Here is a 23,490-nt window from a genome sequence, read left to right as displayed (position 1 = left end):
GCAGTAAAAATGTTTATAATAATTGACACACAAATATATGTATTTTTATTTACGGGTTAAAGAAAAATTTAATAAATAAGAGAAAGAGACTAGGCTGTCATTATGTTTTCTCAAATCCTGTCCCACTTTTCAAGTTTTCTCAGAAAACTAAGAGTTTTCATAGTTTAAACTGAAGTTATTTAATGATTAATTAAATGTTTTAGAATTACTTGAAATAAATGAAATACATATTTGAATTTTTTCTTGTTTTCTTATTTTTTTAATTATTGTTTATGTATGTTTCGATAAATACTTAGTACAAGATATTAAAAATTTATTTAAAATATTTTAAAATTTTGTTAATAAATTTTTCATTTTGTAAAAAGAAAAAAAATTGACCAATCAGTTGTTTTTAAAATAGGCTTCCCCATAGGCAACCTGACAAATTGCTTGCAAAATTAGAAAACTGGAAAGTACACAAGTCATTGTCATAAATTTGACATTTAATATAATATTAAAATTTATGTATAACAAACTGAACTATTTATCTGCTCACGAAATTTAACAAATAGAAATTTTAAAAATTTCTGACATGCACTTTTATAAAATTGTTATTGAAAATATTGAAGAATGTGTAACATTGAAGAAACATTTAAACAATGATGAAAATAAAAATATAGTTGTAAGCAATTTACTAGCTCCTTGCCCTACCTCAACAGTGATATATCATTGCAAATACAGTCAAAAGTCGTTAATCCGGACTCGTCGGGACTTCGGCGATTCCGGATTATAGATCATCAGTTTAAATCTCGTAAGATGGCATGCAGAAATTCTAAAATTAAAAATATGGAACTGTAATTTATGAAATAAAGAACAATTATGATCTAAAGGGTATCAAAATTTACAAAAAAAAAAAAGCTTAATATTTATTTGTTTACTTTATTAAACATTTCTCTCAATGTAAGTTGTTTAAGTTGCTTCATTTTATGTGATAATACTTTCTCGTTAATTCTATAAAAAGACATAATTTCTTGTTCAGTTACAAAGTTCCGCTGTTCAAGTCCCGTTAATTGCTGTGCCGAGAATACCGACTAACTTGTCAATCGAAATTTTTTCGTTTTCACTAACCTCTCTGTCACATTCTTCATGTCTTTATCCATTTTTTGCAGCAATTCCACTTTTTGTTTGTTGGACATCGAAACATACTTTCGTTTTGTAGATCCTTTGGAAGTTCCAGCATCGGAAATTCTATTTGACATAATCGAAAGTTCAAGTTTACTTTTATAAAATTGCTCTTACAGTCTGCAAAAAATAATAAGCGGGATCCAATTCGAAGATTAAGGAACAATGCAATCATTAACATTAACTGAAATAGATAATTAGATCATTTTAGCTTACACCGTCCGTTATACATTAAACGCGCAGGCGAAAACGTATTCTGCAGTTGCGCACTTGCATATGCGCAGTAGTCTACGCGCACGCGTAAAACGCCTGTGCGCATGTGCCAACACAGCACATGCACAGAAAGTTTTTAGCTTTGAGGTCCGGATTATGGGTGTCCGAATTAACGACTTTTGACTGTATTCTAAAATACTGTTGTCATAAATTTTATATCTGAATGATTGTTTTCTTGCTTTTGACAAATTATTTACGACCAACAAGATCTGAAGGAAGAATAAACAAATAAGAAATCTTGACAATAAAACATGATATACTCAATATTTATTTTAATGACTTAACAGAAGTATAATACAAAATAGAAAATAAATGCTAATGTACTAACGGTATAATTTCATCTTTTGTAGCAAATAATTTGCACATTAATTATCAAAAACTAAACTAGAAACTGCATATTGGCTTCCTATCATTTTATTGCACTTTTTTTTATTTTGAATTATTTCCTGTACCTTTATACATTTGAACTGTAGTATAAATCATAAATACATATGTATTGTATTTACATGAAAATAAACACATACGAAATTATATTCTGGTTTATATCATTAGGACCAAGGACCAAGGCATTTGGATTTCGGGGTACCTTTGAAATTAATTGCAATTACCTCCACATCATCATTAATAAAATTGAAATAAATAAGAGACAAGCAATTGCTAAAGGTAAAGGAAAAAGCAGCTTTTATCATTAGGCGCAGCAAAATCATACATTCATCTCTGAATACAATCAACATATTATTATGAGAAAAATTTAAATAGCAAACCCAACTAGGTTTCATTCATACTGGTGTGATTTTAGGACTATGATGTAAGACATAAAGTACACTAATACTAGTTTAAAGAAAAAAAAAAAAAAAAAAAAGATAAAACAAATATAGAACCCAGGAAAATGGAAAAAATTGGCCAAATACAGCAGTTTTCGAGAAATTAGGAAAAGTAAGTCACCCATTTTCCTAATTAGATGACATACAATTTATTTTTGTATTATAAGAAATAATTCTGCAAGCATTTAAAATCTGCTCTTTTCTAAAGACCTGTATTGTGCATGGGTATAAATATCAGTGAATGTCCATTTCACTGATTATTAACACAGAATAGGATATACAACACTAAAAATTTAACAAACTAAACAAACGAGAACAAAATATAATACATTACTGAACAAAATTAATCTTTGAACATAAACTAAATTTAACCTTTTACAGACAAGAATGCACTTCAATTTACATTCAAGTAATAATGGAGACAGAAACTGCAGCAAGCAATTTCACACTAAAGGTCGGTATAAGCCTAATTTACAGAACATTAAAGAAAACATTTTGGAAGCTAAATAATTATTTTCACCTTGTTATATTATTTATAAGAATAAGCATAAATATTTCTTTACTTCCATTGAAATACTTAAAAAGACTTTTTTTAAATCTCAAATACTTAATCAATTATCCTATATAGTTTCTGCATAATATGCACATGTCAAAATTTAATTCTCAAGCTTCAAGAAAGGGAATAGATAACCAAAGTTCACAAATATATTTCACCTTGTAGAGACAAAGGTGTTTTTTTTTTTTTTTTTTAAGCAAGAGAGTTGAAAAATGAGCAACGCTCTCGCCAGCAATCGAACCATGGACTTCTGGAATACATGCCCAGCGTGAAGACTACTACACTACAAAGGCATGCTAAGAAGGCAGGAAAAATACCTTATATACTCCCCCTTATAAAGGACGACTGGGGTTTTTAGAGGACCCAGTCGCCAAATCCTGGGTGTGGAGAATCATCATCCAACACCCTTTTAGCTCGGGTGCCACTGTAGAGACATCAGATATTGGGGGGGGGGGCAAGACAGATGAAAAATGAGGATCGCCCTCTCCAGGAATCGAAAAACAGACCTCTGGAATATGCGCCCAGCGTGCAGACCACTACACTACGACGGCATGCTAAGAAGGCAGGAGAAATACACTATAACCTCCTGAAGGTATTTCTGAATCATGAAGATAACAATCATTTTGTTCAGAGTTATGTTCATAAATCTTCAATATTACTGAAGTAAAATTATCTTCTAGCAACAGACAATGCAAATCCCACTTTTATTCTGATATACCAATTCTGAAATCTCCTACAAGGGAAAACATTTTCGTTCAGAAAATGAAACTGAGGAACTTGCTCCCAAACTGGAGGTCTATACTACAACACTTAGAAAGGGTAAATGGGAATTTCTGTTTACACCTTAAGAAACATGTTCTTACTTCTCTCTTAAACACAAACACACACACACACACACACACACACACAAAAAAAAAAAAAAAAAAAAAAAAAGAGAGAGAGAGAGAGAGGGAAAAGGGAATAAAATAATAAGAATGAAACCGTTCATAATCTGAAAATAAAGGAAAAACATTACATCAAATGCAATAGGTATGAAATAACTATTATTGGAATATAGATGCTCTATTTTGAGAAAATGCACATATACAGTTGTTGCTATTGCTGCTTGTGAAAATGCACATATACAGTGCGACTTCTTTAACCACATGGCAGCAACACTTACTCATATATAACAGCTGCCATTCACAAAGGGTTGGCCAATTCTACACTGCTGGCCATTAAAATTACAACACCATGAAGGAAAGCAAATACAAAAAAGATATTTATTGTGCGTAAACAGTATGGCATGAAGACAAAATGATTAACCTTTTAACTGTCATGCCCGAGATTGGTGTTCGAAAATGTCACGCCCGAGTATTTCTCGGGGTAATTTTTTTTTTTGAGTGCATCGTATTGTCATACCTGAATATATATCGGGAGATGTTTATTTCGGCTACATTTGGTTTTTCCAATTAAAAAATTTGACAATTTGCGTACTCAAATCATCAAAATAACTTGACAGTTAAAGGGTTAAATTTGTAAGCAGTTTGGGGGTGCGAAATTAGCAGAAACATCTATATGTTTCTATGATTTATAGCAGGGGTTTTCAAACGGTGGTATGCACAAGAAAAGTAGGTGGTACGCAAAGAACCACAGTTTTTTTAACTATTAAATTCAAAAATTAAAATCCCAACATACTGATTGAGGTTTTTATCTAACACTCGTAAATTTATGAAATGCAATCTGAGTTTTATTCAAGAGTGGCGGTGGTAGTAGTACTCTGTAGTGGTGATACTAAAGGTTTTCAATTTTTGTTTAGGTGGTACATATTAGTCAAAAGGTTGAGAACCGCTGGTCTATTTAGTATATATTCATCTATAGTATATAGGGGGTTTACAGGGGTGACAGTATTTTAGCTGCCAACTGCCCTTACCTGGTTAGGCATGGAGTCGAAATTGGCTTGGATGACAGAAACTGGCTAAACACGGAACAATCCAAGCAGCACATCCTCCCTAGTCGCCGGACATGTCACCTCCAGATTTTTTCCTCTTTCCCAAGATCAAGAACACCTTAAAAGGACATTGAGACCATAAAACAGAATTCGACGCAGCAGCTTAAGGCCATCCCAAAGTCGGAGTTCCAGAAATGTTTCAAGGACTGGGAACATCGTTGGGCCAAGTATGTTACTGCCAATGGAGCATATTTCGAAGGATATTGACTCAAAACCTGTTTCGCATAATAAACCAGTCTCGATACTTTCTGAACAGTACTTGTATTTCCTTGTATTTACAAAAATTTAAGATAGTAAGAAGAATTTTAGAACTGTCTCTCACTCGCAAATTATGCATACTTTTTAAATCACAGGAAAGCAGTATTTGATGTAATATATATATATATATATATATATATGTCACATACTTAAAACAATTCTATTATGGAATCTGAAGCAAATGAAATACTGAACACACACAAAGCATAAACTTCAAATTTTGTAACAGTAAAAATTGATAAAAAGATTAAATTAATTCTTGCAAATAATATCAATTTGTACAAATTATTCATATAAAATAAAAAACAATCAATGCATAAATTAATATATTATACTCACCAGAAGCAAAATATTCAGCCAACTGCATATGATTACTTTTACTACCCACATCAAAATCTTTCCAACATAATTTCTTTCCTTTCACTATAATACTCTTTTCTGCTCCTTCAATAGCAGACTTGGAAATAGTACTACTGTTTTCAGTTAATTCATGGGCTTTTACAGACTTCACATCAGTATTATCAATCTTATTTTTTTCAGAAGGGCAGCCAACTTTAGCATTTTTAATAGCTGGTCCAGTAATAACTTTTGGTTCATAACTGTCAGCACAGAGCTTTACCATTTCTTCATATTCAATTCCAAAACTGATCTCAGACATACTTTCAGGAGGTGAACAATTGTTCATAATAATCACAGGAGGATCTTCACTTTTCAAAATGTTATCCCCAGTAAGATCTCTGCTTTCAGCTTGTTTAAATGCATCACTGAAGGAACTAATACTACTCTGGCTGCTGTAAACAGAATCAGTCTTTACACTTGCATCCTGTACATGTGTCCCAGAAGTAAATTCGGAAATACTGGAGTCATGTGCAGGGCCAGGCAATACTGGAAATTTGTCCATTGATATTTTCTCAAGAGTACACAAACAATCAAGAATTAAGCTGTCATTCTCCACCATTTTTCGATCAGATGAAGGTATATGAGTATGGGAAGGAGGTGTAGTCAAAACATTTTTATTAGTTTGGAGGCTTGAATTATAAAAACTTGGTTTTTCTAGACTGACAACAATAGGGCGAGGAGCAACAAAGTTCTGCCCATTCTGGCTAGTGTGTGTCAAAGAAATATTATTTACAGGATCAGATGAATTTTGATCAAGCTGAGATAATCTAGAAATTACCCAGTCTGAGCTACCGGGTTGTACAATTTCATCCTTTTGCAATCTATCTTGTACAGAGTTAGTTAATGTATGTGTTATGAAACTTTGCTCAGACGATGTTTTATCATAATCTAAAGGAAGAAACCCCTGAATGCCAGTTGAAGGTGCAGACATTCGAATAACATCAGCATAAGAAGCTTGTGGAATAGAAGAAATACATGACACTTGTGAAACAGCATTAAAACTAACATTTGCATTAAGCAAAGACTGTGCATTTTCTAAATCAGAATTCTCAGCAGAAGAGTGCTCAGATGGTGGCATACTATCAGTGCAACTAGAACTTAATTTTACTTGTTCACTATGGTTATTAGAAGGTAAAGCTGGAAAAAGCATTTTATCAGTTTCATCAAGAGACTTAGAGCTTAGAGTTGAACTGGACGTAGGTGACACACGATCCCATTTTCTAGACTGTTTTCGTTGTTTTTTAATTATTGGCAACCTCTCATCTGAACAGCATTCAACTTTATATGCAGCACAAGACTCTTTAACCAAATCAGAATGCTCTAATACTGGAAGATCAACCAAGCCTGCATTATTATTAAATAAAGATGCATCAGATGACGCATATTTAATGTTACATTTTGAATTAAATTTATCATTTATAGCATGCTCACCAACTGTTGGATCAGTGCACATTTTAAGATTACTTTCTGCATTTGTGGATTTTTTATGTGTATTTTTTGAGCAATGACATTTATTATTTGCAGCAACTGCAGCAGAAACTTTGTTTCCATATGAAATATTTGATTTGCTACTAGCTTTTGAATTATAAGTTCTCTGATCTGGAAATACAATGTTTTGCTTATGCTTTGCATATCTAGGTAAGGGTATTTCATTTTGTTGATTTGGTGAGTAATTTAATACTTTGTTAAAACTAGATATATTAGGCACAGAGCAAGCAAAACTGCATAATGCTTGATGAGCATTAAATGCTAGTGCTCCATTTAAATCTGAAGTTGAAGGATCAATTTTCTCTTTTCCAATAGTGTTCACAACTATATGAGATCCAGATTTAACCTCACATTTATCACAAGGTTGTTTTAAATATGCTTTAGCATCATTACTATAAAAACCAGATTTTTTATCTACTGAATTTGATGCATTTTTTGATCTTGATATATATGATAACTTTTTTCCTCTATCAGACCTTCCATATAAATGTGCATTATTCTTAAATATATTTGGCTTAGATATACCTAATTTCTTGCTGTCATAACAATCCACGCAAGGCTTTTTGACAGCATCTTTATTTTTCTCCATTTCTTTTCATACATCATTTTTCTAGCAAAAATCTTTCATAAATGGTAGAAAACCATTATAAAATGTTAATGCAAAACAACAGTTATATTCAGATTTCACTTTTAAAAAACTGCCTATACTAAATAAAAGTTAGATGCCATATCGCAAAATATTCCTAATTAAAACCTGCTAAATGCAAGACTTGTCCACAAAAATTCTTGAATCACTACTGTTCCAAACATTCATCATGCACTTCAAATTCCTAAAAAGAAACAAAAATATTAGAAATAAAATTAAAATGAATAAAAAATATAACTCAGTAGTTAGTGAAAATCATAATAAAAAAACCCTAGAAATTCTAGCTATGGGTAATAGAAAAATAATTATAAAATAAAAAACTTTAAAAGTTGAGCTTGTCGAAGTAATCTGGAATTCAATTCATCAAACTAGTTTAACATCCCCCTTTATTTCTTAAAATTTTTCTTTAATGATCAGTGTCAGAACATAAAACCTTTATAAATACTGCAAACAATTATGTTTTTGCTTTAACTTGCAGACACTCAATTAGCACATTCAGTGCTAAAGCTGAAATGGTGCTACTGTTCACACACACATGCAATGATCCTCTAATACAAATTGTATGCTTTTCAATTATTTTCTGCTGTTTTATTATTTAAATAATAACATTACATTCACATTAAAAAAAATTCACACAGGTATACTTGTAACTGGCATATGAAATAATATTTTTGTTCCTTGTATCAACTACAAGATAACACAAAACTAGATAAAAACTACTCATTCAGTGCATTTACGCAAAACTCTTGCATGCGTAATGCATTTTCCGTTACTCTTACATGAGTCGCTGAACAAGAATTTAAGCAGTCCATTTAAAACAACTTCCAAGTGAATAAACCAAAGAAAACGGTTTTGTGTTCTTATCATTTAGTTGTATCTACATTTTGAGTGTCCTTGCGTATTAATGGAATCACCTTGATGCAATCTGGCAATTTTTTACAGATGAAAGGGTAAATGTTAGTTACTGGGCACAAGCTGGTTGCCTTTGCAGCTTTTTTCAAAAAGATTTCTGAAGTATCGATAATTATTGTAATTCTTATCAACATATGAAAGTCAACATATTTTTGCAATTTAAAATAAAAACTTTAATTTTAAAATAAGGATTACATGATACAGTCAAAAGTCGTTAATTTGGACACCCATAATCCGGAATGATCTATAATCCGGAAATCAAAGCTACAAACTTTCTGCGCATGCGTCGCGTTGTAAGTCGTAAGACTTTTACGGCTGCTAATATGTGTGTGCACATGCGCGTAATACGTTTACGCTTGCGCGTTTAATGTATAACGGACGGTATAAGCTAAGTTAAAATTATCTAATTCAGTTAATGTTGCAGATTGCGTTGTTCCTGAATCTTCGAAATGGATCCGGCTTATTATTTTTTGCAGACTGTTAGAGCAATTTTATAAAAGTAAGCTTGAACTTTTGATTATGTCAAATAGAATTTGCGATATATATTTACTAATATGTAAAGGATCTACAAAGGGAAAGTATGTTTAGAAGTCCATTAAACAAAAAGTGGAATTGCTGCAAAAAAGTGGATAAAAGCACATCCTTCGTTTCTCAAACCATTCCGAAATCTGTTTATCAATTTCACGCTGCTCTGCGGCCCGGGAGGGGGGAAACGCCGCGGCGCGCAATGAATTGGAAGTTAATCTGTCAGCACTATCCTTATCTTCAGGGCAGATGTTTTTATTTTATTTGGCTTATAATTCCTTGCTAAATGTAGTGTTTTATCTCGGTGTACTCCGTCTTTGATATGATTTAAATCAAATTCCTCGTCATTATAATTCACTTCCGATAAAGAAAGTGACACAGAGGTTATTGAAAAGGAAAAACTTTAGATTGATAATTATAGCAATTATAGGACTTTAACAGCGGAATTTTGTACCTGAAGAAGAAATTATGTCTGTTTATAGAATTAAAGATAAAATATTATCACATAAAACGAAGCAACTTAAACAACTTACATAGAAAGAAATGTTTAATAAAGTAAACAAATAGTAAGCTTTTTCTTTTTTTTTTTTTTGTAAATTTTGATACCCTTTAGATCATAATTGTTCTTTATTTCATAAATTACGGTTTCATATTTTTAATTTTATAATTTCTGCATGCCATCTTACCAGATTTAAACTGATGATCTATAATCCGGAAAAATCGATAATCCGGAATTGCCGAAGTCCCGACGAGTCCGGATTAACGACTTTTGACTGTATATTAAAAAAATAAAACACGTTCATCATCACATCATTCTTTATTTTTATTTATTTCTTCTTTTTTTTGGGGGGGGGTCTATACCTTGTGTACACAGTAATCTGTTTTCCCCTTAAAAAAAAAATTTCCATGTTTGTGTCTAGTGAAAAGTAGAGAAAATAAAGGGAAGATAAACATGTTAAGATTTTAGTATTAAAAGTAAACATTCAAGTATTATGTTTTCATTGTTCTTCCAAAAAGTAAGAAATTCATTGCAAACTTTCTGTAAAATACATCATTATGTGTTGACACCAAGGAGACATTTTTTCATTCTGTCACATATTTTCGAATCTTCTAGAATCGTGGGTCTATAAATCTTGCCCTCAAATTCTTCTAAACTTTCCAAGCTGCAATGTCTAAAATCCTATAGAAACATTATCCTTACCATTTCTGTAACAGCAAAAAGACAGAAATACTTTGGAAAAAAAAGGGGGGAGAAAGTATAAAATTAATTACATAGAGAAAATTGATGCACATTCTGAGAGTTTTGAATATTCCGAGACAATTTACATGGGAAAAACTCTTACTATGAAAAAATTAAAAAATAAGACATTTTTAATTAATTACATAGCTAATTTTGCTTTTGCTAAGAGCTGTTTTGTAAATTGTGCTTTATAGTATTATACCTTATTTTTCAGATTCAAAATAATGTATAATAAGTTGCCAAACTGAAACTTTGTAATATGACAGCGAAAAAAATATTTATTTAAATTTTTAATGTTATTTTTTAAATATAATTTCAATATAATTACCATTATTTTAATGAAATTTATCACTGTTACGATGTTTTAAAAAAATCGTCGAAAAATTCTCAGATCTCGGAATTAAAAAGTTTCTATAGAAACTAATCTTAAAGTCGCAAAATTTAGAACTGTTTAATAAAAGAATTCACATCCCCAAAAGCGAAAAGTTGTTTAAGAGTTCTTTATTAGAAAAAATGAATTTTGAAATGCTTATGTTTCACTTCTTGCTTAGAAACTTGAGTATCCCATGATTTATATTAGAAATAGAAACAAATTAAAACTCATGAACCCATTCAAAAGATAACCATATATACGGCAGTGAATCGCCAAATGTATTCCTCCAAAATGCTAATTCACACTCAAAATGGCAGTCGTAAAAAGACAGAAATTTCAGATGATTAAAATTAAGGACCTTCTGCTGGTTTTGGCCAAAATTAAGGAATTTTAAGGACCAAAAATCGATTCCAAAAAATCTAAGGACTTTTAAGGACCGTATGAACCCTGTTTTACTGTGGAGTATAAAATACAATGATTATGCACACTGCTTTCCAGTTTTGCAGAGATTTTTTGCTCTTGATGAAGCGGTTCCTGTTCGTCATCGAAATCGATCCAGATCTAGCCATAAATATACACCAAAATCAAGGTTGTTGTGTTACTAATTTTATGTTTCACTAGGCGTGTTTCTCTTCTGTTTTCATCTTCTAAGAAATCTAGGTAATGCATCGTTGATTTTGAGGTGTGATGCTAAATGTGTCTAATACCCAAGAAATCACAATACAGATATAATATGAGCACTAACACCCCACCACAAGAGCTCTGACCTTGCACTCAATACCAGCACTGGATGACAGTTCAAATATATTGAATCCATACAAATCAAAATCCTTATTATATCGGAGCATTCTCTGTGGATAATCAGCTTGTAAAGATTGTGCCCTTCAGAATGTTCAGATATATAACTCTCTCCTTCTTTCAACTATTATATACCCAAGGACAGTCTCCTTCAATTCTTCTCTTGTTAAATGTGGAAAATATGTCAAACTATTATCTGTCATTTCTTGCCATATAACTGCTTTTTTTAATTGCCTTTTATCATTTACTCATTTTTGTAAATCATTTGATTGAGGTGATAATGCTAACATCCTTTCCGCAATTACTCTACTACTTTGAAATTTTTAAGTTTTAAATATTTTAATGCTTCCTTATTTTTGAAGTATTTCAAATCACCTACTGTTTCGGCAACTTTACAATAATAACTGTAATATTTAGGCATTTTATAATGTAAGATTTCTGTTTAAACAAAACATAATTGTTCTAATGAACAAATAACTGTCAGGAACCAAGTAAACACAGAGAAAAATAAAAATCAACCAAACTACCTTCATTTTACCTATAAGTTTCCTCATATGATTCCAAGTGAATTTCATATAAGCTTGTTCTTCACTATAAGCACAAATGAATACCATTTATTTTTATATGTACTAAAGATTTGAAGAGGTGGAATGCTGTTTAGCAGACTTATTACGGGAAGTGGCGATAACCGAACCAAGATTGGCAACCTTTCTCAAAATGGGGGCAGGCAGAGCTTTTTGATGATGATGTCACTTGAGACATCAGGCATGCGCATTACGTCACTGATGGTTTAACCAATTAAGGAAGACTGGTGACGTCAAAGATCACTGTCAGACCCCACTGCTTTTAATGGATTCAGCAATTTTATTTTTATGCTGTTCTAACGCAAGTTGAACTATTTCTGTTCTCCACATTTTTATAATATAATTCCCATCCCCCGAGATGGCTTTCAGATTGAATCAAGTGAAAGTGGGTTTGATTACTCCTGAGTATAAGTGTTCAAAGTGTGGATATAGTATGCATTTGTGCAAAAGACCTGGAACGACTGATGGTTTTGAGCGGCTTGTCAGAAGTAAACAAGAGTGAATGTGCATGATGTTTGTCGGAGTCTAAGAAAAGGTTCCTGGTTTAACCAGAGCCATTTCAGTACTTGCAACATTTTAAGGATTATGAAGAATTGGTTTGGAAGGTGTACAAACCAAGAATTATCAAGATCTACATAACGACTGGAAAACATTAGAGCTAGTCAAAAATTTCTAGTTTTTATTCAGTCTACATTTCTTACGTTGGTACTTTTCCGTTTCGCCGGCGCAAATCTCGCCAAGCACACTTTATTAGCAACAACACACAGTATACACATAAAAAATATTGACAAATGCTAGTTCTAAGAATTTTTTATTTCAAAGGTATAAACATTTTAATGTCATTTAAAATTTTGTAAAGAAGCCAATAAATAAACACAATAAATTTGTAAAAAGACATTAATTTAAGAATTTACCATGCTTTCATGGTACAATATCCTGATTCGTCGGTTCATATCACGTGACCCCAAGTGAACTCATCTCACATAAACTATGCTACAAAAAGCTAATTAGTAATTATCTATATTAATTTCATGTTAAATCTTAATGTGGAATAAAAGTTTAAATGCAAGAATTATTTCAATTTGTACGAATTGCTTATTCAGAAATTATGTAAAACCGCAGTGCTTTCCTTCACTATTTATTCTCATTAGAACTGATGAATTTAACACTTGACTGCCTTTTCTATGTTTTCGCCATCGGGTGAGCAGTGTGATTGCATCCTAATTAACTTAATTACTGCCCGAGAATGGCCTTAAGGCATAAAACTGAACTATCTGGTAAAAATTGTATGTAATTGTATGCCAGTATTGAAAGAAAAAATTAATCTGATAAGAAATGGCTGCGACTTGTTTTGAAAATGAGGAGTAAAAAGGTTACCAAGGAGGATATTCCATTTGGCATTGTTTGTACCATTATTGGCGACTTTATTTCCTGCGCCGGCAAAACGGAAAAGTACCCTTATGTGGTTGTGCAGTGCACTGTTTCTTGGATAGTTTTAGCTAAAAGAGACAACGCACAAAACACGCCAAACATACCGATTGTAAAAACCAGTGGGCTAAACAACATTTTCACAGATTTTAAGCTCTAAAAAACTGTATAATGCACTCTTGTGCTTAATATAACTCAACCAACTAAACTGACAAAAAAAATGGTGATTTGTGCATCATTTATCTGTATTGAAAGTAAAAATGCGAACTACATAAAATGTCATATCTTCAGATATTTAAGTCTGAAAAAATAACTTTCAAATCTTTCCTCGTATTTAAAAAAAAAAAAAAGGTGTTGGCGCCAAAAAAGAAACACTGCCATACCTCCTTTCTCAACTTTCAAGATTGTTATACAATCACTGTTTAAGTACTGCACAAAGGCACCTGATTAAAGACATTTTATAGCAATAAATAAATGCTGAGTAAAGACATTTTTAATAACTAGTAGAAGGCATCTCTGAAGCTCATAGTAGCAGCACCAAGAAAACAGATTTTGGGAAAATTTTGTCATAACTAGATATCATAAGCCCAGCAAGCTGCCTCATTCAACTTAGTGGCAAATAATAGTAATATTTTACACTGTGCATCTTATTCATGAAATAACATTTCACCATGCATAAGTCAAACAGAAAAGTTACAAATTTGATAAAACAATCAATTAGCTAGTTTGGCTAATCTTCACTGTACGGTACAACCTGATTTTTTTTTTGAAAAAAAATTGCCAAGAGGTATTGGCTGTTCGTAAAATCGGGAAGCCCGCTGCGCGCTTTTTTGTAATAGTAACCCTTTCATGTGGACCCGGGTTTTAGGTTCTTACTATTCTTTTCATTTGCTGTGTTTGCTTGCACATGTGTGGCATATGATTTTGACCTTGCTATTATTTTGCTGTGGGTACCAGGATGAATGATGATAACAGCAGATGAGACAAAACGATGAAAATTTTAACTGAATCGCTTACCTGGAGGATGGAGGAAATGGTGGTAGGAAGCCTAAACGTATGCATGTGAAAAAAGGGTATGTTAAAAATTGAAATTTCATTTATTTATTCATCTGTGTGTGCTCTTTTTGGTAAAAGGTTTGTTGTTTAATATTTTTATGTTAGGAAATACATATTTTTGGTTATTTATTACTCTTTGTTTGCGTATTTTTGGTTATTTGTTCGTCTTTGTGTGTTAAGGCAGCGGCAAAGTTTTTCTGGTTACCATGATAGTTTTAATTTTGTTTTAGTTTCCTGATTTTGTTTAAGTGAAAATAGATCGATGTGTACATGGACAAATTTAAGGCGTTGCACAATGCCTAGTTTGTGCAATTCTGATTTATTTTTTTAAATGAAAATAGATTGATGTGTACATTGACGAAGTTAAGGCAGTGTGCAATGCCTAGTTTGTGCAATTCCCTGATTTTTTTTATGTGAAAATAGGTCGATGTGTACAAGGACATCGATTTTGTGCAAGACTTTGACTTCTTATTTTGGTTTTGTGTAGCGGCCATCTTGAAATTTCCGCCTATCCTTCCTGGCACCAATCTTGGCATCAAAAAAGAAACGATTCACCAAGGGGTACTGCATCAGAGTAGATATTTACCGCTAGTTTATTTTCACAACTCATCAAAGCAAGTTTGATCACATTTAGTACAGGGGTGAACGATCTTTGCATTCTTAAAAACTGTAACCATTGTTTAACAACTTTAGAATGGTTCTCCTGCCCATTATTGAACAAGCTAGGAGGCTACTTGTAGTAACTACTTAAAATCAGCCCTATGATTAATGCAAATATAATTCACATCAGAATATGACTTTAGGCCAAAGCAGAGGCAATTTATGAAGGGGAAACAAGGAATTTTGCCTAGTCCTCACGAAACAGTTCCGATTGTTCCCAGTGCCATTCATATAAAAAAATGCTTCATCACACAAAGGACACTTTTTTTCTTTCTTTCGTAACGTTTGTAAATATTATGATAAATGTTTATTTTTTATGCCTTTCCACACTTAAGATTCTTTATTTTGTATTTTAGTTAAAGTTCCTCTTAGCAGCCTTTTTTTAAAACTCTCACAAATCCTTTGAATATGGATAAATTTTAGTGCATAATTTTGTCAATCCATTAACAACTAAAGTTCTTTGAAAAGACTAATTTTACTAAGCTTAGATATTAAAATCTGTTTTTCAGAAGCTGCAATGACTCTAAATACTTATATACAGCCTGGTGCGCACATCATATGAAATAGCAGTTCAATAAGTTTCCATCTATTCCAAGTATCTGCACAGAATCTGTTACCTATACATATGCAATGATTCGTTATACTGTTAATGCATTTTTTAGAACCTTCAGATCAAAAGAATGATTTCCTGATAACTAAAGTATAGTTAGAAATAAAATACTTTGAGTACCAGGATAACTGGATACAGCAGTGAACAGCTATAAACTTGAAAGATTTTAATCAAAAGTTTCAATATTACATGCTTAAATAAATGGATGTTTGATCTTTACAATATGGTAACTGGTAGTTTGGCGACATTTTGGAGGCGATAAAGGATACTACCTGGGACTTTGGTAATAATGTGAGGAGTACTCAGTTCCGATTACGCATTATTTTGCGTGAGGGAAATGAGAGATCATGGGATATGTCATGTGATATTAATGGACGAATTACGGTTCTTTAATCGGAAAAGGGGGGAAATCGGGAAATTTTGTATTTAGCTTTATTCTGTGTTGTGTGAAACAGTGTTTGTTAATTTTTGGATCCCATGGCCCTAACTAAAATGAATTCGAAATGGGTATTTAGGCATTGTGATAAAGAGAAGTTTGCTTTTTATTTAGCGGAGGAAGTATGGAGGAAAAATTCGCAGAAAAAATCTTTCAATAATTTTATTGAATGAATTAGAAAAGTGTATCTGCCACGTAATCAAGATTCTGAAGAAGATTAGGTAAGTTAGTATTTTTAATTATTTGAGGATATTATTTTTATGCATTGTTCTAAATGTAAGGTGGAAAGGAATTTGGTATTATTGGGAAAATTATTATTAGCAATGATTTAGTTTAAAGTAATTAGGATTGTAAGGTAATTTTTATTAATTTAATGTATGTGCTCATTTATATTTTAAGTAGTGTTTTTGAATTTAATTATATTTTAATGAAATGATAGTTATTTTGTGAATTTTATGTTTGTAGGAATTTGGTATACGTTTTAGTTGAAGTAAACGTGCATGGAAATAATTTAAATATCTGACACTAAGTATTTGTAATGGTTGCGGTATGAATTCGTTGGTGACGTTTATAATATAATAGATGAATTAGAGGTAAAAGTTTTTGGATATTTTATTTATTTTATATGTGGAAATGTTCATATTTGGAAAAGGTAAATACTTTTTCGCGATCAGGTAATTTCATATATGTTCTTTTTACCGGGTTTAAAGATTGAGAAAATTGTCGTGTATTTTCGTGAAATTTTTCTAATTTATGAGAAAAAAGCAGTGTACATGGATATAGTGAAGAGTGTGCGCAATGCTATTTTTGTGCAATTCTGGGATGTTTTTTTAAGTAAAAATAAGTCGACGTGTACATGGTTTAGTGATATTTTAATTAAATGATAGTTATTTTGTGAATTTTATGTTTGTAGGAATTTGGTATATGTTTAAGTTGAAGTAAATGTGCATGGAAATAATTTAAATATTTGATACTAAGTATTTGTAATGCTTGCGGTATGAATTCGTTGGTGACTTGTATAATGTAATAGATGATTTAGAGGTAAAAGTTTTTGGACATTTTATTTATTTTATATGTGGAAATGTTCATATTTGTAAAGGGTAAATACTTTTTCGCGATCAGGTAATTTCATATATGTTCTTTTTACCGGGTTTAAAGATTGAGAAAATTGTCATGTATTTTTGTGAAATTTTCTAATTTATGAGAAAAAAGCAGTGTACATGGATATAGTGAAGAGTGTACGCAATGCCATTTTTGTTGTTTTTTTAAGTAAAAATAAGTCGGCGTGTACATGGTTTATGTGTATGTGTTATTTTGAAAAACGCATAAGGAGTATGGTATTGTGCACTTTTTCCCAATTTTGCAGTGAATATTTGTCATGATTAAGCAGTTTTGTTTGATAAAATTTCTGGCATAAGTGTAATTCGGCTAGTAGATTGTTGGAAGAAGTGTTCAGTAGATAAAAAGAAAAGAAACATGTCTTTACTTCGTGAAGACAAAATGGCGGCAGGGGAAAAAAAATAGAGGGTTGCTGTAGGAGAGTTGGTTGCCAAATTTTCGCCAAAAAATCGCCAAGTTACCATAATGTAAAGATCAACCAAATGGATCTTTTTTATGCACATAAACCAGACACTCAGTAATTCGTTTATTCCCCACAATGGTTTCTCCCTAAAAAGCTTTTTTAGGGAGCTAACCCCCCCCCTCAAATGCCTTCCATAGTTATGCCAGAAATGTTAGCAAATTTTCAGATACTTCATTATCTGGTATTTTTTTAGCAAATATTTCATTCCTTTGTGATGCAAAGATACAAGACTTTATAGGAAATCGCTCAATATCACAAAAGAATGAAATAGTACCTAAAAAATACCATCATAAAAAAGGCTCTACTCTTATATGCACTCAAGATCACCAAATGTGGCGATATGTGTTCTGCACTGGTTTTTTGGCCTGATTGCATATTGTATGGCAACACTTTTGACATTGAATACTCTTTTGCTTGAGTGTTTTAATTGCTCGTTGGTTCAATTTGCACATGTTTTGAAATGGCCTATGTTGCAATGAGAGACGTGGTTGCAAGAGGGTCTGGGAGATTATTTTTAGTGGCTGTGCGTGATAGAAGTAAGGAAACGCTGATGCAGTGTATTAAAGAGTGGATCGAGCCTTGTACAATTGTTTTTTCAGATGGCTGGAAATCTTACAAGGATTTAAGAAAAGAAGGTTTTGAACATTTATTTGTGAACCATTGTATGTTAGTAGTGAACAGTGTGTCTGGCAGTCATATAAATACGATAGTGATTACATGGCGGCATGAAATTGGTATTTCTGTTGTTCGAAAAAGCATTAATGGTAAGTGCATTTTATTTTATTCTTGTTTTTATTTTGTAGAAAGTTATGTTCATTGTGTATTTTTAGTATGAATTTCTGTCATTATTGTTGTTGTTTTTTTAATTGTTTAAAATTTATTTGTTATTTTAGTTTATTTTGTTGATTAGTGTGTAGTGCCTAGATTGTGCAATTTGTATATGTTTTTTAAAGTTGAAACAGAACGCTGTGTACATGGTGTTCTTTGAAACTTATTGTTATGTTAATTTATTAAAGCGAGGTGTGCATAGTTCGTAGATTTTTCCGCAGCTTAGATTGCACAATTCGTAGATGTTTTTTAAAGTTGACACAGAATGCTGTGTACATGGTACTCTTTTAAATTTATTGTTATGTTAATTTATTAAAGTGAGATGTGCGTAGTTCATAGATTCTTTTGCTGCTTAGATTGTGCAATTTGTAGATTTTAAGTTAAAACATATTGGTCTGGGAGATTACTTTTAGTGGCTGTACACGACAGAAGTAAGGAAACACTGATGCAGTGCATTAAAGAGTGGATTGAGCCTTGTACAACTATTTTTTCGAATGGCTGGAAATCTTGCAAGGTTTAGGAAAAGAAGGTTTTGAACATTTATTTGTGAACCATAGTACAGTCAAAAGTCGTTAATTCGGACACCCGTAATCCGGAATGATCTATAATCCGGACCTCAAAGCTACGAACTTTCTGCGCATGCGTCACGTTCACTCATGTGCACAGGCGTTTACGAGTGCGCGCAAGACCTTTACAGCTGTGAATATGCGTGTGCGCATGCGCGTTTAATGTCAAGTAGAATTTCTGATGTATATTTATTAATATGTAAAGGATCTACAAAGCAAAAGTATGTTTCGAAATCCGAAATCTGTTTATCAATTTCACGCCACGGCGCACAATGAATTGGAAGTTGATCTGTCAGCACTATCCTTATCTTCAGGGCAGATTTTTTATTTTATTTGGCTTATAATTCCTTACTAAATGTAGTATTTCATCTCGATGTACTCCGTCTTTGATATGATTTAAATCAAGTTCCTTGTCATTATAATTCGTTTCTGATAGTGAAGAAAGTGACCCAGAGGTTATTGAAAACGAACAAATTTCGATTGACAAATTAGTCGGTATTCTCAACGCATCAATTATAGGACTTGAACAGCAGAACTTTTTAACTAAACAAGAAATTATGTCTGTTTAATAGAATTAAAGAGAAAGTATTATCACATGAAACCAAGCAACTTAAACAACTTACATTGAAAGAAATGTTTAATAAAGTAAACAAATAAATATTAAGCTTTTTCTTTTTGTAAATTTTGATACCCAATAGATCATAATTGTTCTTTATTTCATGAATTACAGTTTCATATTTTTAATTTTGTAATTTCTGCATGCCATCTTACCAGATTCAAACTAATGATCTATAATCAGGAATCGCCGAAGTGCCGACAAGTCCAGATTAACGACTTTTGACTGTACTGTGTACATGGATTCTTGTCAAATATTTTTAGTTAGAAACTTTGTTTTTTCTATCTTTTTTTTTTTCGGACTTTTAGCTTAAATTGTGTGTTCATTACGTGGTTTTTGGAGACATTTTAGGCTTAAAGTTCGAAATGTAGATAACAAAATTGAGTAATATGGCACCATGGAGTTTCTCTCCAAAAATGTTTGGCAAGAAACTTGACGACTTGAGGGTGAATAAAGGAGTAGTTCCATAAAAAATAGACTAACCTAAGTAAACACTAACAGTATGAGGAAACAAAAATTAAATCAACAAAAATAATCAACATATGGTAAAATGTCAGATGTTACAGCTTCCACAATTTCTAAAATTCAACCTAACATTCACTGATAAATTCGTCAGAAAAATTTCTACTCAATATTTTCCTGCAATTCTTGATTTTCATGCCTACAAATACAAAAACTGAGTTCTTCCTAGAAAAACTTATAACAATTTGTTTAACAATGTCTAACTCTTCAAAAAATATTTACGTATATTTTAACATATGTGTAAAAAATTTACCTCCCTGAAAAACTTGACATCTTCTAAGGATGTGGGTTTTCAAATAAACAAAAACTTTAGATACAATATAGTTACACATAAAAGAATATAACATTCAGATAAAATTTATGTGTCACTGCAGAAAAGAAATGTTTCATTATTAAACATTCTCTTCATATAAGTATTATTTCATGCTCATTTAAAAAAAAAAAAAAATTATTTTGGCTAATCTTTGGAATATGGTAACAGGTAGTTTGGCGACATTTTGTAAGGCGATAAAGGTTACTAGCTAGGACTTTAGCAGTGTACATGGATAAAGTCAAGAGTGTGCGCAACGCCATTTTTGTGCAATTCTGGGATGTTTTTTTAAGTGAAAATAGGTCGACATGTACATTGATACCGTGTATGTCCAATTCTTAAAAACGCGGCAAGCAGTTTGTGATTCTGCACTTTCTCCCAATTTCGCACCTAATCTTCGTCATGATTAAGCACTTTTGTTCCATAAAAGTTTTAGCATAAGCGTAATTCGGCTAGCAGATTGTTGGAAAAACGTGTTAAGTTTAAAAAAAAAAAAAATTTTTTTTACTTTGTGAAAACAAAATGGCGTCCAACCAAAAACTAGCAGGATGCTGTAGCAGGGTTGGTTGCCAAATTTTTGCCAAAAAATCGCCAAGTTACCATAATCCAAAGATTAACCATTATTTTTCTCAACCTAACACCTAAACCTTGTTGAAGTATTTTGGAAACTTACTAACGTCATGACTCTAAATTCATAATTCAACATTATAGAACAATTCACATTATACAGTTGTGCTAAAAAAAAAAACACAAAAATGGTCCTCAGATAAAGTAATGTGATAATAAAATAACAAATATTTATTACTTATAATAAATGGATTTGCATGTTCCCCCCCCCCGAGTGCCAAAAGGAAACATTTCACAACCTATGAGAAGCTTGCTCCCAACCAACATTTTGAAAATCATGATCGAACATTAGATGAATTAAACAAAACTGAATAATCAGACTTGATCAAGAGCTGCACAGGACAACAAATCAATCAATCAATACATAAATAAATAAGGAAAACTAATAACTTTTATAATTCTTCATTTATATATATATCTATATGAATAAATCTGTCCCTGACTATTGTACTATACACCTCACACTACATCAATATTTAAAAATTTCACATTTCCAACTTTCAAAAATATTAAAATTCATCAATCAATAACAAAGGTACGGCACAGAATTTTTTTAATTTCATTGTGCACAAATCTGCACAAATAAAAAAAGGGAATTTCTTAAGATTAAATAAAAAAAAATTAATATATGTTCCATACCGTAATCTGGGGGTGGGAAGATATTTTAACAGCTAATGCATAAAATCTGATGTATCATCATCATCATCCTAAAGAACAAGACACTACTGAAGCATATTATTGTCTCCTTTAGAAAAGGAGAGCAGATTTTTAACAAAATTATACTAATTTCATTAAATTCATGTTGAAACCCTCAAATATAGAGGAATTCTATAGTCAAAGGTATTCCCAATTCTATACCCACCACCCAACGACTGGATCGTTTCTAGAGGTTACTTCCCCTCAAACTACATAAGAAATCTTTGTTTAAAAACATATCAGCAATTAAAACAACACAAAATTTATACGGGATACGAACCTGTTGAACGGATACAAAAATTTCAGTATATAAAATATTTACTTCAGAAAACTTATAACTGACAATAAAGGGAAAAAAAAATTAAAGCTAGTTAGGTTCAAATTTTGATTTTAAACAGCTAAAGCTATGCTTTCGACAGCAAAAAAAAAAAAAAAATAAATAAATAAATAAATAAATAAAATTTATAAATTCAGTTACAACTTAAAAGCGGACAATCACGATCCCAAATCATGTTTACGTTACGATTCTACGCGTCGATCATCAGCATATCCCTTAAATAACGTTCTAAGTAAATACATACGGCAACTGACAAAAGCATAACTCCACATCGGATTAAGCATGGGCGAAATCGGTAACCACAACATTACATAAGCGTGTCAAAGCATGAAAGAAACAATAGTTTAACTTTATTAAGAACATAAATAAGCGTGTGGAAATTTCAGTATTAATAAAATGTCTGTTAACGTTTTGAAGCAAGCACTGATATTACAATACACATCTATATGTATGCAAAATAGTCGAAAGGAATAGGCCTAACTATCAAGATACGAAAAGTTTACTGGTACGACCAGCTCATAAGGATGATACTCTACAAAGCAGACATCCTTCTTCACAGACTAACCCATCATATGAAACATTTATATTAAATTTACCTGCTTAGCAAAAATAATTTCCACTAGCACAAAAGTTGGACTAATTAGGGTTCTCAGCACAGTAGATATATTGTTATAACACAATTACACACACGCACACTTCGTAAAATGACGAATGTGTACGGTACAACTGACGATCCCAAGACTGCCAAAAACCTGTGCGCAACTTCTGAACAGGAAATAAGGCAAATGTCTGGAGGCGTGTCTAAATTTTTTTTTTTTTTTTTTTTTTTTTTTTTTTAATTTTGGAGGGGGGAAAAAAGTTATTAATAAAAAGTAAGCATAACTTTTCCAACAAGACAAAACTTATTTTCTCTGGCATTTCCTAGCCGTCCTGCAGTTTTTTACCATCTTAAAGAGGTAGGTCAAGAAGATTTTACGAACAAGTTCCCTTGCTTACTAGTCAGTTTGATTGTCCGTCACGCAAGTCAAAACGTGTTTCATGAGCTTTTTACCTGCAGTATCGGCAATTAAAGACTGGAGAGACTTCGAACAAAGTGATCAACTGAGACGTTTCTTGCATCTTTACTTTTTTTTTTTTTTTTTTTTCATCGCAAGATCCCCTTCACAAACTGATAGAGAGCGAGAAAACT

General features: G+C 31.9%; 1 protein-coding gene across 1 annotated transcript in view; it reads right to left on the bottom strand.

Annotated features, from left to right (window-relative positions):
* The window catches only part of LOC118200678 (uncharacterized), a 62,092-nt gene extending 38,866 nt beyond the window's left edge, over positions 1-23,226 (bottom strand). The window contains exons 1-2 of the mRNA XM_035372637.2: positions 22,898-23,226; positions 5,402-7,779 (exon numbers count right to left, since the gene is read on the bottom strand). Coding sequence (XP_035228528.2) covers positions 5,402-7,538 — 2,137 coding nt within the window. The 5' untranslated portion in view covers positions 7,539-7,779; positions 22,898-23,226. The remainder of the gene's footprint in view (positions 1-5,401; positions 7,780-22,897) is intronic.
* Between the last annotated feature and the right edge of the window lie 264 nt (positions 23,227-23,490).

Source organism: Stegodyphus dumicola, chromosome X2 (genome assembly GCF_044657685.1).
Source record: "Stegodyphus dumicola isolate Sdum_Otavi_A_Nest chromosome X2, ASM4465768v1".
Taxonomy (NCBI): Eukaryota; Metazoa; Arthropoda; class Arachnida; order Araneae; family Eresidae; genus Stegodyphus; species Stegodyphus dumicola.
This window is presented reverse-complemented; position numbering and strand designations above follow the sequence as displayed.